Below are 18,161 nucleotides of genomic sequence, written 5' to 3' on the forward strand. Positions count from 1 at the left end.
CCATGCTGCACCCATATATTATTATATATGTATATATATAAAGTTTCCAAGTCTTCATTAATATTAATTCCTTGGTGTCAAAAGCTTATTGTACGTAGCATTCAAAGGTGCTCGATTTTGCGAAAATCAGAGAGTTTCCCACTACGCTTACATTACATTCAAGCTGTCTAGTACTTATAAAAAAGTATCTTTTAATATTTTAAGGGCTAGAATCTGCATACCCCATCGAACTTGTAGTACTTTCTTTTTAACGGATCGAACCTTATTTGTTTTTATTCCTTCATTATCTTGTCTATTATTACAAGTTCTTATTGATCATATATTATTTTTTTTAAGAGATTTTGTATTCATAATGATTAATTATTCCTTCAAATTCACATTATCCATGTGTTTAAAGAATAATATTGTGTGACAATAAATTAAATGCATAGTTCATTGTTTAATACTGATATTGCTAGAAGTGGGCTGCATGGCCCGCTACAATTAATTCTTTTATTTGGTTTAGTTCTTCCACATGCAGCATTGGCAAAAAACAATAGCTAGGCTTGACGATATAATGATGCTATTAAGGTAATATTCAGCTAGAGATTATCAATTTATGATCTTAATTCCCTCTTTAATTACCATCTGGAAACTTTTTTTTTTTTTTTTTTGTCGTTTCGTGCATGTTTCCTCTGTAGAGATAATAATTAGACATGCATGTAAAGAACTGCGTACTTTTGCATAATATTTAAAAAAATAATTTTATATACAATCGTGAAGTTCGTAAATATTAGATAATCATTTTAAAATAGAGTGGGATATACTATAAAAATAAATTTTTTATATGTGAGTCTCATGTTTTATTAATTCTTTTCAAAGCGATTACGCAGCGATTGCACAATTCACAGTTATAAATATATTTTCTCTACACGTGCTGTTGGTTTTTATTGTTTTCGTAATTATGATCATGTTTTGTAAATAGCAAATTAAATATAATAATAATAATAATAATAATAATAACAATAAAAGAAGATGATTGTGGCAATATTCCGTGGGGAATTAAAATATAACAACATTAAAATTAATTTGAGAAACATTTTCGATCTGCACAATAGCCCTAGATTAGAAATTAATGACCAAGCCAACTCTAATCTGAAAAGAAATCAGAAAAAAGAAAACTGATCAGGCCTGCATATATATAGTCTAGTTTGAAATGTAGGAAGTGAAATATATTAGGAAGTGAAATATATTTCAGTACAAAACTTGTTATATCCTTTATCGTTAATGCGAAATATTCTTGTGAATTATGAGGAAGTTCATATACTTGAGATCAAATGATTGATCAGTAGTGTGCCAGAGGAGCCCATGTTTGAGAAATACTATATCCAAATGGATTATACAAAAATAATTTTATAAATTGACATGATTTTACGTTATCTGTTAGATCTATTTTACAATGAAAGTAATTTTACAATTTGACGAATCATATTAAGTCACGTCAGTTTATGAAATTACTTTTATGCAATTCCGATATTGCTAAAATATTTCTCTTTACGTAATTACAACTCTTAAGTCTGATAGATCCTAAAATTTTTTTACATTCAAGAGAATTTGAACCTTAGACTTAGAGGGAGCATGCCACCAATACCAAGACCGACGCCTTTCCCCTGTGTAATAATAAAGTAAGGTCTAGTTTTGCAAGAGTCATTTTTGCCACTTTCTGCACATCTTGTATGTTCTCTCTTAAAATTGAGGTAAAGTTTTTCATCTAATTGCATGCCCTAAATTAGGCTTTACGCCATAATTGCTCAACTATCTTTGATGTCCCCCATCAAAAAACTTCTGTATCTATTAATATAGGGTTTTTATTTATTGAGGCAGTTGCATTACTAATAGTTATCTAAATTACATATGTTTTTGTAATGGGTTCGGGTTTAATGTTAATTTGCTCCATTTCCTGAATCAGTTCTTTGATTTTTGATAATTCTCTAGTTTGTAAGTTTGTATATGCTGGGGCTGGTGAAGATCTTCGAAAGAACGCATGCTTTTGGTGGTGAATAGAGTTAGAATACTTGTGGAAGCGTCTTCTATTGTCAATTTCACAACTACAAAGGCCTAATCAACTATTAGTTCAACAGGGGAAGAAACAGAGGTATTGGTCCTGAATTAAAAGAACTGTCTCTGGGTATTATATTCTATCAAGTTTATGACAATCTTCAAGGAAAAATAGAGGTATTGGACCTGAATTATGAGGCATATGCTACATTGTTCCCTTTGAAGGAATTGCAATTTAGCTTTGAAGGAATTAGCATCTATGATGATTGAGGTATCACTTGTCAGGGCAATGATTTGTATAGGAAAATTTGTATTGCAATATTTCAAGTGTGTATACATAGGCACCTCCTCAATTCTCATCTGTCAACAAACATCGCAAGGTTTTTGAAGTAAAATACATTATTTAACCACAAACTATGATATCAGTACATTGCTTGGGAGTATGATTACTGGGTAGAAATACCAGACAGTTAGGTCATCAAGCAGATTCAGCAAAACCCAGTCGAAGATTACCGAAATCGAAAACTGTGTGGTAAGCCCCCATGAATACGTCTCCAAGAATCCTGCAAACATGTAGTTTCAGCATAAGACATGAAGCTCAAGGCAAATGCACATGATCATGATGCTTTAATACTTGGGGAATGCAGTATGGGGTATGTTACATATGAGAATTAGTAAGATAAGATACCAGAGTGGACCCCCTGGAGGAGGGACATCTAGAGCCATAAATCCACTGATGCAGACGGTAGCAAGGCCCTCTCCAGTTCTCAGAATATACTGAAAGTTAAGGCAAGTTGAAGTAGTTACAGAACAATGACAACATTTACTTCTCCAAAATTATGGATATAAAAAGCAAGAGACAATATGTGCGTCCTTTGGCATATCAGTGTACTTTCTCTAATTTATCTTCGAGCTTTGAATGAGTAATTAGCTATTGATGTTTGAATGTGAAAAGTATGAAGTATAAACCATGTGATATCCCATATGATAAGAATAAAGGTAGGTGGTGTATAGGATTCCACTTTGCTTGGGAAGGAGAAGTTCTTGATCTTTATAAGGTTTCAATAGGGTTTCAATTGTATCATTGACTAGTCATTTTGAAGTATAGGCCATGTGGTTTGGATTTTTCATTGGAGTGTTACAAATGGTATCAGAGTCAAGTTCCAAACAAAAATGTGGGAATTGAGCCGTGCTACTTACAACAAACTGGCCCGACGAGAAAGTTGTGAATTTAAAGGAGGTAGATTGTGAAACCCCATTTGATAAGGATAAGGGTAGGTGGTGTATGAGATCCCACATTGCTTGGGAATGAGAAATTCTTGCTCTTTATAAGGTTTCAATAGGGTTCTAATTGTATCATTGACTAGTCCTTTTAGAACATAGGCCATGTGATTTGGGTCTTCCATTGGTGCGTTACAAACCATTTCCTGCCTTTTCATCTACCTAATAACGAAGTCAAGCTTCTTGTTATACTTTCACATGGATTTCAGGGGTATAGCTGCAAGTGATTCTTTTGCCTAACCATCTGGGTGTACTGTATTTTATTGCAGAGTAAGGCAATAACTCAACTCAACAGATCGACATAACAAGCACATCCTAAGTACATCTTTCACAGCAAAATCTAACCTGATCCGGAGCGAGGTTGAAAGTTTTGTTGGCGATGGTAAATGCAATATTCGGCCTCTCCCAAATGCTATCGCATTCTATTACTGATTCTCCTGCTGGACTTGGCAGTTTCTCGCACAGCTAAAGATCAAAACCAATGTTTTAACATTACTTAATTTAACTTATAGCTAATTTCATCTTCTAAATGGTGTTTATGGTTTTAGAGTATGATTGATACATCATTCACGTATTTGAGTACTTTCTCCTTTGTTCCCTTTTGTCTTAGCTGGTTGTGGATCCAAATAGCAGCCGTCTCACAAGCAGTGCACAAGAGTTCATCCGCAGGCAATGGTCCATTCCTTTTTCCCTTCTCAATCACTGTCTCAATTCCAGAGCTGCATATAATTTGGTTCGACTTTCAGTTAGATGAACTGTTTAAGAATCTGGGATCAAAGTCCCTCATGTTACTGTTCAAACTTGAGGGTTTCAAGTGGAAGAGAAAAAATAAATCACGATGAAATAACTACTCCTGACCTTACGTACTGTGCCCCGTCATAAAGACATAAACCAAGCTGTGAACATACCTTGTCGGGTAATACCTGCAAATCATGGCAAAATAGAATGTCGAGAAGTAAAACTGGGTACAAAGAGAGTAAAAAGAGCAAGTAGTTGCGAATACAATACATAAAAATAACCCACCCCAGTTACTAGGAGATCCCAAATTGAGTCTCCATACTGTGTTACAACTTGCTTGCATTCTGCACTCACGATTCCTTGGGCCCCGATGGCGTGGTTTATTTCAGTTACAATAGGCTGCAGATTATAGTCAGCAAATGATAGTTTAATCCCAGAAGTAACAAGTAGGAACAAGGACATGTTGTAGGATGAAAAATCTAAAGCCTGGAGGTCCTTTGGAAAATCATGTTAGTTTGGAAAGATCAAACCGCATACAGTTGGACCAACAAGTAAGGAAGTTCCTGAATCCAATATAGCAGCACAGCCCCCCTCGCAGACACCTGAGATGAATATTGATAAAATGTCAAAACAGAAAATACTTGCTTGTCAGAAATTAGAGGAAACAAGTTAGTTGGGATTTACTGAGCTTCAAAAGCAGACATCAAGAAGTGCTGCCTTGCTTATAAAAAGAAGGCTAATTTATGTGATTTTTCATGTTTCTTTGTTTGTGTATGATAGTAATAAGCATCAATTTCCAGGAACTTTTAAGCAAAGCATATAGATATTGATAGGGAAACTAGAATTTCCTGCTGCTTCTCTTCATGATATTTCCTCATCTACTTGTTTTGATAAAGATTTGCCAATTCTCATTTAAATATAGCAACACTGCCATGTATAAAGTGCTACAGAATCACCTGTGGAATGGCCCCCAAGGAGGAAATCTCCAATTTCAAACTGGAATCAAAGAAAAGAAATTTTGAAAATATCAATTTACCATGTCCATAGAAGCAAGCCCATGGAAAAGTACTACTTTTCCTGACATTTTTTTTTTCTTTTCAAAATTTTCTTGCCTGCCAATAACCCTTTTTAGTGACTGGAACATAGGTGTGGTCTCCTTTAAAGTGCTTTGGATCAACACCACCAAAGACAAGTTCACCTCCCTCTTTTGCATCCGGATCCCGGTTAAGCCAGAATGAGAAAACCTCCTCCTTTACATGACCTTGCTGCACCATATTGTACCTGCATTCTAATCATGAATCAGTCTAACCAGGGCTGCAGAGAAGTTGAAGATGTTACTTTATTCTGTTATAAATAATTTGAATACAATCATTCACATCAAAGGATAAAGAACTTTACCACGCTGGCACAGCATTCCCAACTGAAATCTCCTGAAACCCAAGTCCTAGTATCCCATCAAACTTCGCTAACACAAATGTGAGACTGCCCTCTTGTGTAGCCTCAATGAAAACCTGAATTAAAGAAAGAAGAGAGCAAAAAAAGGAAGGACTATTACAAGTGACACATTATAGCAGCCATGAGAAAATGCAGTTTCGAGAAAACTTCCAAAGAGAGACATGATAAACAGAAAGGAATAACTCACTTGATCCTTGACAATAAGATCTGCCACTTTAACACTGTCTTGACTGAAGAAACCAGCAACTGATCCAGATCCATATTTTATTTCACAAGATTTTCCTGGATTATAATTCAACAGTTATATTATCAATGTCATATCAGAAACACCTTTGTAACATCAAGTAGCTTGTATCTACACACTGTTATGAACAAAAAACAACAAAAGCATGAAAACAAGTTACCATTCTTTTTATATGTTCTGGACCGGCTTGACCTGTACCTGGAATGGAAATAACAAGCAATCTGGAAATTGTTATGGTCAGTACATACTTCTGTATAGTTTGATACTGGAAGATGACAGAAAAAATAGAGCAAAACTTACAGAAAATAAGCATTTTGATGATGGAACCCATAGATTGGAGCTGCCGGTATCAAATATGACAGTGAAATTCTGAGGGGGCGTGCCAATTCCAATTTGTCCGAAATATTGAGCACCGAAATAGTTCTTCAGAGTTACTATAGCTTCATCTGAACTACGCATATAATGAGGCATGCCTCGTAAGCCCTCTCTTGATTTCTCTTCTCTCACCATTCTGGCGGTTTTGATACTTTCAAGATCCAGGCGTCGCTTCTTCAAGCCAATCCTCACAAGGCCATTAGAAGAAGTAGGAAGAAGTGAGCATGTCAAAGCCCATAAACAGAAAGCCAGAGGAAGATACTTTTGTCCCATGTTTAGTGAAATCCCTGCCAACAGGGGCGACTAAGAGAAGTAAGCTGCACAGTCATTTTATATGGGAAACAACGGAGAGATGATGCATCATTCTGGTGCTAACATAACATCAGAAAATGCCAATTGAAGTTGCTTTTCGGCATACTAAACACTGGATATAGAGCAAGTAAACAAGAGAACATCACAAATGGAAAAAATCACCATATAGGATTCAGATGTTTCCTAAAACTAACAAGAGAACATCACAGTTTTTCACTGGAAAGGCATCATAGGGGAACAGTATCTGACCTCTACAATATGCAAAGTTTCATACTAGAAACCTATCTGTGCTCCAGGAAGTAGAAGAAAATGCATTTGAAAACAAATGAGAAATCAAGACCGAGTCCTTAAATTACAAACAGAAATCCCCACGGACTGCCAAACAGCTCTGGAAGATTAGGCAGCGAGAATTCTATTACAAGTAGAAAAGAGAAGGAAAAAGAAACTATGCCGAGAAAGTTCCATGCCAAGAAGCTAGATATGATCCAGAGTCTCACAGCAAAGCAGAGAAGAAGAAGAAGAAAGTAAAGGAAAGAAAAAGATTTATTATGAACACATGGAAAGACCATTTGGAGTTGGAAATCAATAGGTACTATGATCAGCTTTCCCAAGTGCTGCTGAAGAGTACTAGAAGTCAAACCTTGCTAAGCTTGAGCATGTACAAACTAATGCTGCTGAAGCTATCAGAGATAATGAGTCAGGATCTGAGTAGTATCTAGACGCTCTATCATATATAGGAGAAGCAATGTAATAAAGGAGGAATGTATCTCACACAACACCTTTGTCTTGAACAACATAAGTACCTTACTGACCATGGGAAATCATCTTACAGATTGTTCCGACAGTTGCAAGCATTTAACACGCCTTGTAAATTTCCCAACAGCATATATAATACAATACCAAGACTTCTGATTGTATTTAATACATGTGATTTGATTCCGTTCAGTTTAAGTCTTTGATTCCTGTTCCTTTTGTGCCTAGAAAACTCAATTAGGAGACTACTCAAATCTTCACCTTGACTTGAATGATGACCATAAATATTTGAAAGCTCTTTCCTTCAGAAAAAGAAAAAGAAAAAAAATAAAGATAACAGTTGAAGAAATTCATGAGCTTAACTCATCTCATAAAACCGGTTTAACAAGAGATAATTGCTCATTCCTTATAAATATGTCTAAGACTTTGTCCACAGGCAATGTGAGATTTATTCCTCAACACCCTCCCTCACGTGCAGGCCAGTATTTTTCCTGGTCCTTGTCACGGGATAAGTAGTCATGTGGGCTCCAATCATTTTGTGGTTGGCTCTAATACCATGAAAAAATTCATGGACTTAACTCATTTCATAAAACCGGTTCTACAAGAGATGACTGTTTATTCCTTATAAACATGTCCAAGACTTTATCCACAGGCAATGTGAGATTTATTCCTCAACAACAACTAAGATAATTTCTCAACATGTTACAACGCATGCATCCCCACTCAATTCAAGTCATATTAAGACATTTTTTGTTTTCTTTTTCGGTGATAACTCCTTTCGCATTTTTACTAAAACGTTATCAAAAACATTTTCTTCTGGATTTGAAAAAAAAAAAAAACATTCTAAATATCTTGCACATAGTAATCATGCAGACATCAGGGTTTTGCTAGAGAGTAATTTAGGCACAAGTCCAAGACTCTGTCTCATATTTTTTATTAAAAAAACTGCACTCACACACGTTAATCAACGTGTTGTCATTTGTCTTGACTGCCATGATCTGTATCCCCGGCCTCTCATAATTTAATATGAAGAAAGCTCGTATCAAAACAATGAAAGCACCAGCTACAGGAACCTTGCTTATTCTTTTGGGTTTGGTGTGGTCACGAGGCAATAACCAAGAAGTTTCCACAAGAAGTGAAGGTTTGGACAAGAGAGGAGCAGGATGGCATTTAAATTAAGCTCCTCTCCTCTTCTAGAAAAAATCTCTAAAATCAGGACATAATAATTCTTTCTTCTTAGTGGTAACGTATCCTCAAGTGCTAGCTAGAAAATGACATCCAACATGGCTGAAGCCTCGATGGCAGGCTACCATTTTTCATTTGCTTTGTTTCTTTTGCAAAAACAGCAGAAACGGACAATGAGAGTAATGAAATCCAGAAAAGGTGTTGGCTCGTTTGCCTGGCATTTTGGACGTATATAGATATATGGACTCGTGCAAGCAATCTAGTCCATTAGCCAGTACTACTCCAATCATTTGTACTCCTATAGTCCTATGAAAAATTTACCCCAAAAGTTCGTAGTACTGTTCTTGGTAACATTATACATAAATGCAGATATATATATATATATATATATTCAACGACACCGATTGCCCAGTTGCTAGTAGATCGGAAAATTTATTATCTCACACAATTCTTTTTACATAACTATTGAAATCAAATGCTTATGCAGATTGTGCTTGTCAATGCCTCTGCGCGCGGATGGTTTAAATATTTAATTAAATGTAATATATATATATATATATATTTATATTCATAAATATATTTGTTTGAAACGTTCTTTTGTAGGCGTTAAATATTTTTTTAAGTCTATATAAAATGTTATAGATTCATCATATGCCATCTGCTGAACAGATCAAGAAAAAACTAGTAAGCTCACATTCAATTTTTATTGGTAGTTTTGCGAGCGAGACTTATCTGTTAGATTTAGATATTGTTTTGTGGTGTTCATGAGCAAAGAATCGCATTCATTATTATTTAATCACTTCAGATTTTCTTCATTTCTATTTTACGTAATATTGCACATTTTTGTTCAGCTTTTCGTGCTTAAATTGAATATAAGACATAGTTGGTAATTTTTAAATTGTTTTCTTAACAGCTGCCGCACTTGATTACAATATATGGAGCTTGGAATTGGACTATATACCTTTGTATATCAGCTACCTGTTGAAGTCTAGTCGAAGTGCTGGATCGAGTTAAATAAAGTATTTTGCAGAAAGCTTGGGGACCAAATGTAACCGCGTGATGTGAACTAGTTGAGCCGTTAGATGGCAGTATGTATTGATAGAATCAAATATCACAAAATTAGCAATCTCTTGATATTAGGAAATTTGTCATTTAATTGTAATTATTTAGAAAATTTGTCATTAATTGTAATTATTTCCTTTTTCATAGTTACCATAGAAAGGCTAGGCATGTATCTGTTTATTTTCAGACGCTCTTATACTGTTTTACATACTTTTGAGAAATAGTGAGTTCAATTCTTAACATGGTATTAGAGCCAAACAACGTTCCTAAGCTTCTCACCCCAATGCCTTCCATGGCCACTTCCTCCAACCCTCCTCCTTCTCCTTATCTCCTTCACCCATTTGATTCCCATAGCCTCATTCTAGTCTCTAGTATCCTTACTGGAGACAATTATCCCAAATGGCAAAAAGTCATGACCCGTGCACTCAACGCCAAAAACAAACTCAGTTTTGTTGATGATACTCTTTCTCCACTCGCCACAGATTCACCAAATTATACTCAATGGAATCAAACCAAAGACATGGTTCTTACCTGGCTTCTTAACTCCATCAGCCCCTCCACTGCAAACTCTCTCGAATTCCATACTGATCCTCGTGAAGTGTGGCTCGACCTTCAATCCCGTTTCTGCCATAAGAATAACGTGCGGGTCTATCACCTTAAACGAGAGTTATCCTCCCTACACCAAAATACCACATCCATTCATGAATACTACAACTAGATTAAATAACTCTGGGATGAACTAAGTCACCTCCAAAAATGCAGTGACCTTAAAGAATTTCAACAACAAGCGGAGGATGAACCATTTTATCAGTTTTTACTTGGCCTCAATGATTCATTCCCTCAACTGAGAACCCAGATTTTGGCACTGGAACCCCTTCCCCCCATCACCAAAATTTTCTCTATTTTGTTTCAGGAGGAACAACAGCGGCTTCTTCAACTTTGCAATCCTCCGTCCGAGCTCCATAGCTTCGCTGCCCACTCCAATGGCTCTCACAAACCACCACTACAATGCTTGGAATGTGGCCGGAACGGACACACGCGTGACCGATGGTGGTGCCTCATCCGGTATCCTCCAGGCCGTGAGCCCCGCACGAAATCGTAACCCTTTCTTCTCGACAAACCGTCTCCTGCGCTATTGCTGATGGCTCACCAGGCGTCCTTCTCCACTGTGAACCCACCGACACTCAGCCTCACTCCCGATCTCTACCAAAAGCTCATGAATTTGCTCAGCCCCTCAAACCCAAAGGCCAATTTCGTGGGTAACGTTCCTGATTCTCTCTCTTCTGCTCAAGGTCGAACATGGGTCATCGATAGTGGAGCTAGCCACCACATGTGCCATGATCAGACCCTCTTCTCTGAAATTTCATCTCCTTCGCATGCTCCAAATGTGTGTTTATCCACTAGTGTTTTTCTTCCAATTGAAGGGATCGGCACCATTCATTTGGCCGATTCCCTCATTTTGTCTAATGTCTACTTTGTCCCTTCCTTTAATTTCAATTTACTTTCTATACCCCAACTCACCACTAATAATACTTATCTTGTCATTTTTTCCTTTACTCATTATTTTTTTCAGAACCCATAATCGACGAAGCTGATTGGAGCGGGTGAGTTTTGCAATGGGCTTTATGCGTATTGGCCTCAACCCGTCACGACTCTTTTTATTCAGACTCTTGCTAATAAGATCCAATAGCACCAATGGCTAGGTCATCCCTCTCGTTTAAATACTTCCACTCTTTTCAATAATAATCCTTGTATTATTTCTTATTGCGATGTTTGCCTCGGTCGAAACATACTTGACTTCCTTTTCCTTTAAATGATAATAAAGGTACTTTTGCTTTTAATCGTATTTTTTGTGATATATGGGGTGGTTACCATACTTATTCTATTTGCGGTGCTCATTATTTTCTTACAATCGTCGATGATTTTTCTCACTCCACATGGATCTATCTCATGCGACATAAATCTGAAGCCTGTACTCATCTCATACATTTTTTTGCACTTATCCAGAATCAGTTCAACACCATGATTAAAATTATAGGAACTGATAATGGACAAGAATTTCTATCCCACAAATTTCAAAATTATCTTCATGACCACGGGATCATTCATGAATGTACCTGCTTTGAGACACCGCAACAAAATGGTGTTGCGAAGCGCAAACACCGGCACCTTCTGAATGTCGCTCATAGTCTCCGATTTCAAGCACATTTACCCTTAAAATTTTGGGGCGAATGTGTTCTCACCGCCGCTTATCTTATTAACCGAACTCCAAGTCGTACTCTTCAAAATAATTCCATTTTGAACTTCTTTTTAATATCTCACCATGTTACGCTCATTTACACGTATTTGGATGTCTTTGTTATGCTCAAACCCTCCATGCTTTCCACCATAAATCCTCACCTCGTGCCTCAAAATGCGTCTTTCTTTGGTATCCTGGTCAACATAAAGCTTACAAGATTTACAACTTGGACACTTAAGCTATTTTTATTCTCGTGATGTTACTTTTCACGAACAAACATTCCTTTTTCAAATCGCTTCTTCCCCTCCTGATCCATCACTACCCATTATTCCTCTCCCAGTTTCCAAACCCTTCGCTTCTCCTACCTCCTCTACTTCTATTCCCGACCCATCCCCACCTCCACCATCTCCTCCCTCCATTCGTCCTAGACGCACCACCACTCGCCCTGCATACCTTCTCATCCTGCATACTTTCAGGATTACGTTTGTCTGACCATACATACGGAGTCCACTGCATCCTCATCAGCTGCATCGGCTTCAGGTACTGCTCATCCTTTATCTGCTTTTCTTTCCTATTCTTGTTTTTCTTCTTTTCATCTTACTTTTTTAACTACTCTCACCACATCTGTTGACCCTTTCTGTTACTCCACTGCCATTCGCCATTCTCATTGGCGTGAGGCCATGGCTGCTGAAATCCGAGCCTTAGAGGATAATGCCACTTAGACTCTTGAACCTCTTCCTCCTGGTAAAAAATCCATTGGATGTAAATGGATTTTCAAAACTAAACTCAAAGCTGATGGATCTGTCAAGAGGTACAAAGCTCGACTAGTTGCTAAATGTTACACTCAGGTTGAAGTCTTGACTACCATGAAACATTTGCTCCAGTTGTTAAAATGACCATTGTTCGCTCCTTACTGGCAGTCGCTGCCACAAAAAATTGGGTCATCCAACAACTGGATGTCAACAATGCTTTTCTACATGGTGATCTTGATGAATAGGTTTATATGACCCCCCCCCCCCCCCCCACCTGGATATTGCCCTAAGGGGGAGACTCGTGTGTCGGCTCCGGAAATCTCTATACGACCTCAAACAAGCCTCACGCAACTGGTTTTTTAAATTAACCACTGTGCTTCTTGATGTAGGTTTTACTCAATCTCAGGCAGACCACTCCTTATTTAGTCTTATTACTCATACCAGCATCACTATTGTCCTCGTTTATATTGATGACATCTTAGTTGCTGGCAATGATACTTCCCAGATCGATGTTTTCAAGAGCATTCTCTCTACACACTTCAAAACAAAGGATCTCGGCTCCTCAAATATTTCCTTGATCTTGAAGTTGCTCGCTCTCAAAAAGGCATATTCCTCAACCAACGCAAGTACACACTTGATATCTTGACTGATAGTGGTCAACTTGGTGCCCGTACTGCTCACTTTCCCATGGAACAAAATTTGAAGCTCACAGACCGTGATGGCTCCCTCCTCACCGACCCTGGTGCCTATCGACGACTGGTTGAACGTCTCATTTATCTGACTATAACTCATCCTGACATTGTTTTTACAATGAATATTCTCAGTCAGTTCATGCATGCTCCTCGAGATCCACACATGCAGGTTGCCATCCGTGTTCTTCGCTATCTCAAAGGCAGTCCCGGTCAAGGCATCTTTTTCTCATCATCTAGCAATTTGCATGTTACTGCACGAGCCCCATTTCTTTGTGAACAAAAAAAAGATGACAGTGGCACGTTCCTCTGCTGAAGCCGAATATCGCGCCATGACAGTCACTACTTGCGAACTCACCTGGCTGAAACAGCTCCTCACAGATCTTGGTATCTCTCATTCTGAGCCTATCAGTCTTTATTGTGACAATCAATCTACTCTACACATCGCTCACAACCCTGTCTTTCATGAGCACACCAAACACATTGAGATTGACTGTCACATTGTTTGTGATAAAATTCGGGCAAGCTTCCTTACAGCCGTTCACACCTCTTCTCATGAGCAACTTGCAAACATTTTCACCAAAGCTTTGGGACAGGACCTTTTTCACCACTTTCTCCACAAGTTGGGCATTATGGATCTCTATGTACCAACTTGAGAGGGAGTATTGACAGAATCAAATCCCACAAAATTAGCAATCTCTTGATATTAGGAAATTTGTCATTTAATTGTAATTATTTAGGAAATTTGTCATTATTTGTAATTATTTCCTTTTTCATAGTTACCATAGAAAGGCTAGGCATGTATCTATTTATTTTCAGACGCTCTTATACTATTTTACATACTTTTGAGAAATATTGAGTTCAATTCTTAACAGTATGAAAGTTGGAAGTATTAGATATGCTTATTTGTTTGGAGAAGTTTAACCACCCTTGTGCAGCATAGGGGTATAAATAGTAATGAAAAATTCTATTCAGTATCCCCACATATCACACACCACATTTTTTTTTCTCTTACAAAATATGTGGTATATAAATGGTGAATAGAAAAATTCAATTAATTTAAGAAGAATAAAAGAAAAAAAAATGTGACATGGGGTATGTGGGGATGATGTGTAACGCCCCGTTGCCAGAGGTCTGGAGAGTTACCTCATCTCACCTAAAATCATCTCCAATAACACATTTAAAAAGAAAAACCCATAGTCTCCATAAAATATTAATTTATTTCTTCAATACAAATATCCATAACTCAAAATACCAAAACAATATAAAATATTAACACTACCAAAAAGACTTTCCAACAAGTCCTTGTACCTAATGGCATAATCTTTTACGATCATCAAAACTTGCTAGTACTTCCTATTCTTGACTTCCAATTGATGCATCAAAATTATCTGAAAAATATTGTGGAGATAAGGGATGAGTTATCAACAACTCATTAAGCAGAGAACATGTACTAATATGTAAACATGAGTATTTACAGAGTTCAGAATACACAACAAAATATTTATATTTTTAGAATGCATAATCAAAACATGTTATGAAAAATATTAGAGAGAAAATTCAGAAATATTTTCATTAAAAAAAATCATTTGGCATAGCATAACAGATCATCATCATATCAGAGAATCTTATCATAACAGAGGCCATGTATAACTCCCGTTGTAGGGTTATGTATTTGAGCATAGTCAAGCAGAACATAAATCACTTTGTCACCCAAAAGGTGTGCACTCAAACAGAGATTACTACTATAACTCGTGGTTGGTCAGAACAGAACAGAAAAAAATACCACTATTATCACCCATGGCAGGGCCATAATTGAACAGAGCAGAAACATAATTAGATACAGAATCAGAAAGTTATGCCAAAAGTTTTTCCAATGCCACATCTTATTAAAACAGAGTACTGAACAAAATTCATTTGGCATAGCATAACCGAAACATCACATCAGAATAAAATTTCATGTTTAACCCTTGTGGTAGGGTTGTGCAAACCCTAGTGGCGAACCAAGCAGAAACATAACGTGAATCTTCCTCTTATTATTCTCGGAGCCCTGAGTGTGCACATAAGAAAGACCACGTATAAAATCATTTTGCTTCCAAAGTGGGTACACCGGAAACAGAAAAGTTGGTACTAACCCAAACAAAGGCCACGATTTTACACCCGTGGTAAGGTTAAAACCAATAGAAATAGAATGTCATGCCATATGTTTTAGAAATCACATCATATCATATCAGAGTATAGAACATTTTTAGAATAGAACAAAATTAGATCACAAAAATATAATTTATGCACAAATTTTCATATTTGCTCTCTTTTGTATAGTTCAAAAATAAAATGTCAAAATAACTCATGTCTACACCAATCATGGCAGAAAAGACTTTATTCTTATTCAAAATTTTATGAGTAATGCTGAATAAATAACTGAAATTGTTTCAAATTTCTTTTCATAACAAAATATGCATATTTTTTAAAATTGATATCAGCTCATTTTTTTTTAATGCAACGTCTAGCATAAGAATCTCGCTTATCTAGACTTCTTAGTTTTTCAGAATTTTCCTACAACAGTGTCGAGCAAATATTAATCGTCACTTATCAAATAGTCATGTAGCTTCCGTAAACCTGAAATGCTACAATAACCTATTTTTCTTAAATGTTAAAAATTCTCTTAACCCTAAAATTTCATTACTACCCAAATTAATCAACATACACTTGATTTTCTTGGTCTAACACCTTAAACTTTAAATTATTCGATAAACTAATGTGTATGGCTAACGTAAGTACTCAATTACAACTAGGTCCATGTAAAATACATTTCCAGCTTAATATTCTCTTAACATAATTATAACAAAATATATTAACGTTAACGAAAAAATTTCATTTAATACTAAATAATATAATTTAAAACCTTATTTATTTTTCTTTATAAATTCTTATATTTAAAACAAGTACTCACAAAATATATAAACAATATCAGGCCTAATGCTCAACCCGCCTATTAAAGAGTGTTTTACGAAATAAACAATAAATGCAATGGCTTTTTGGGAATATTATAATAGAAAAAAAAAACTTTTGGAACTATACACTTCCAAACCAAACCATGTGTGCAATTGAGAAGTGTGTTCATACCAAGAGAGGAGGACTTATGTGATGGAGGCTCACCATGAGGGAAGGAGGTCACGACTAAGCTAGAGTGGCAGGCGACTAACTTGATAGCGGCACACTGAGAGAGAGAAAGAGATGAGTGAGAGAGATAGAATGGAGAGTGAGAGAGCACGAAGATGGAGGGAGAGCGAAACCCAAGAGGGAGGGTGGTGGTTTGAGGCGGCGACAGTGCATCATGGTGGTGCAGAGCATAACAAGACCGAATTGTGGCCGTTTTCAGCAAGAACGGTGGCTGAACGCGCGCTTGGGAAGGAAGGCCTGGCTATGGAAGTGCTATGTTTCTTGGTGCAAAAATAGAGGCCTTCCGTGAGGTTGAGGGTGGTGTTTTCCAATGTGGTTGGGATCTCGATGATGGTGGTTTGCAGTGGCTCACGGTGGAGAGAGGGTGCTCTATGTTTTGGTGCTGGAAACAAAGGCTTATGGTGGGCTTGGGTTGATAAGGAACGTGGGAGGAGAAATGAAATATGCACTTGACTAAAAAATATTTTCTATTGATCTTGTTCGACAATTACAGAATGATCACTCTATTTATAAAAGTAAATGAAATATTTTAGTCTATGAGCTACTGGTGCTTAACAATAATTTATGTCTCATAGTGCTTGACAACTTGCATAGTGCTTAAGAACTTGCAATTTGGCTTGACATGAGGTGCTTGACATGAGGTTTTGATTTATGCAATTTATGTCTCATAACTGTCAATACTCTCCTTTAAGTTGGAGCATGAAAGTCTGTAATGCCTAACTTGGATTTGAAGAAGATAAACAATTCACGACCTAAGGGTTTTGTGAAGAGATATGCCGGTTGTTGGGAAGCGGGTGAATAAGTGGGAGTAAGAAGACCAGCATGAATATGGTCACACACCAAGTGGCAATCAATCGCCATGTGTTTGGTGTATTCATGAAAAACTGGATTGCGTGCAATATGAATGGCTGATTGATTATTGCAGTGAAGTAGTGCAAGTTGTGGATGAGAGATTGTGAGATCACGAAGAAGAGATTGTAACCATGTAATCTCACAAGAGGTGTTAGCCATGGCACTATATTCAGCTTTAGCAGAAGAGTGAGAGACAATGGATTGCTTATTTGTCCGCTAAGATATAGGGCTATCTCCAAGTTTGACAACAAAGCTTGTGGTGGACAACTTGCAATTTGGCTTGACATGAGGCGTGTCATTGTACCATTGGCGCGATGCTTGCTTAAGACCATATAAAAATTTATGCAAGCGGCATAAACATTTCTCTCCCTAAGGACAATAACCGGGAGATGGATGCATGAAGACTTCTTCATCAAGATCACCATGAAGAAAGACATTGTGAACATCCAATTGGTGTAAAAACTAGCAACAAGGGGCAAAAGTATCATGGTAATCTAAACCTTCTTCCTGGGTGTAACCCTTAGCAACCAACTGAGTTTTATGATGTTTGATGGATCCATTGGCCTTGAGTTTGGTTTTGTAAACCCACTTACCATCAATGGGGTTTTTGTTGGAAGGAAGAGGTTTGAGAGCCTAAGTGTGATTGGCTTCTTCTAGTGCTTTGATTTCATCAGCCATAGCAGCCAACCAGTGAGGGACAAGAACAACTTGAGAATAAGATTGAGGGTCATGAACATTTTTGGAAATAGAGGTAAGAAAAGCAAAGTGGTTAGGACTAAAAAAACGATAAGAGAGAAAATTAGGTAAAGAATGAACCGTACTTGAGAAAGTCTGTGGAGCGGGATTGGAATGTGAAGACTATGGAAGATTGAGTAGATATAGTCTTAAAGGTAGGAAGGATGAGTGATTTGGCGGTGTCACCTAGAAGAGACATTTGGGGGGTTGGTTTGAACGGGTTCAAGAGACGGACTATCGGTGGGACTATCTGTTGAACTGTTTGGGTT

The 18,161-nt window shown here is 37.1% G+C and overlaps 2 protein-coding genes across 5 annotated transcripts; one reads left to right on the forward strand and one right to left on the reverse strand.

Moving 5' to 3' along the window:
* Positions 1-2,330: 2,330 nt before the first annotated feature.
* Positions 2,331-7,363, reverse strand: LOC121261871 (aspartic proteinase-like). Of its 4 annotated transcripts, none has more exons than XM_041164280.1 (14): positions 7,246-7,363; positions 6,056-6,417; positions 5,916-5,976; positions 5,699-5,793; positions 5,455-5,567; positions 5,169-5,337; positions 5,013-5,052; positions 4,594-4,658; positions 4,342-4,455; positions 4,177-4,241; positions 3,881-4,037; positions 3,664-3,783; positions 2,726-2,814; positions 2,331-2,600 (listed from the first exon to the last, which is right to left on the reverse strand). In XM_041164280.1, the coding sequence occupies exons 2-14, from the start codon at positions 6,401-6,403 to the stop codon at positions 2,516-2,518; spliced, it is 1,521 nt and encodes a 506-aa protein (XP_041020214.1). In that variant the 5' UTR covers positions 6,404-6,417; positions 7,246-7,363; the 3' UTR covers positions 2,331-2,515. The 4 variants fall into 4 exon arrangements, with proteins under 4 accessions (XP_041020214.1, XP_041020211.1, XP_041020212.1 ...); XM_041164277.1 differs by lacking the exon at positions 7,246-7,363 and adding an exon at positions 7,083-7,234; XM_041164278.1 differs by lacking the exon at positions 7,246-7,363 and adding an exon at positions 7,036-7,192.
* A 3,220-nt stretch (positions 7,364-10,583) lies between these two features.
* Positions 10,584-13,778, forward strand: LOC121262166. The gene is made up of 5 exons (XM_041164570.1): positions 10,584-10,829; positions 12,158-12,221; positions 12,823-12,921; positions 13,038-13,175; positions 13,258-13,778. The coding sequence occupies exons 1-5, from the start codon at positions 10,584-10,586 to the stop codon at positions 13,776-13,778; spliced, it is 1,068 nt and encodes a 355-aa protein (XP_041020504.1).
* The last annotated feature ends 4,383 nt before the right edge of the window (positions 13,779-18,161 follow it).

This window comes from Juglans microcarpa x Juglans regia, chromosome 4S, assembly GCF_004785595.1.
Source record: "Juglans microcarpa x Juglans regia isolate MS1-56 chromosome 4S, Jm3101_v1.0, whole genome shotgun sequence".
In the NCBI taxonomy this organism is placed as follows: domain Eukaryota; kingdom Viridiplantae; phylum Streptophyta; class Magnoliopsida; order Fagales; family Juglandaceae; genus Juglans; species Juglans microcarpa x Juglans regia.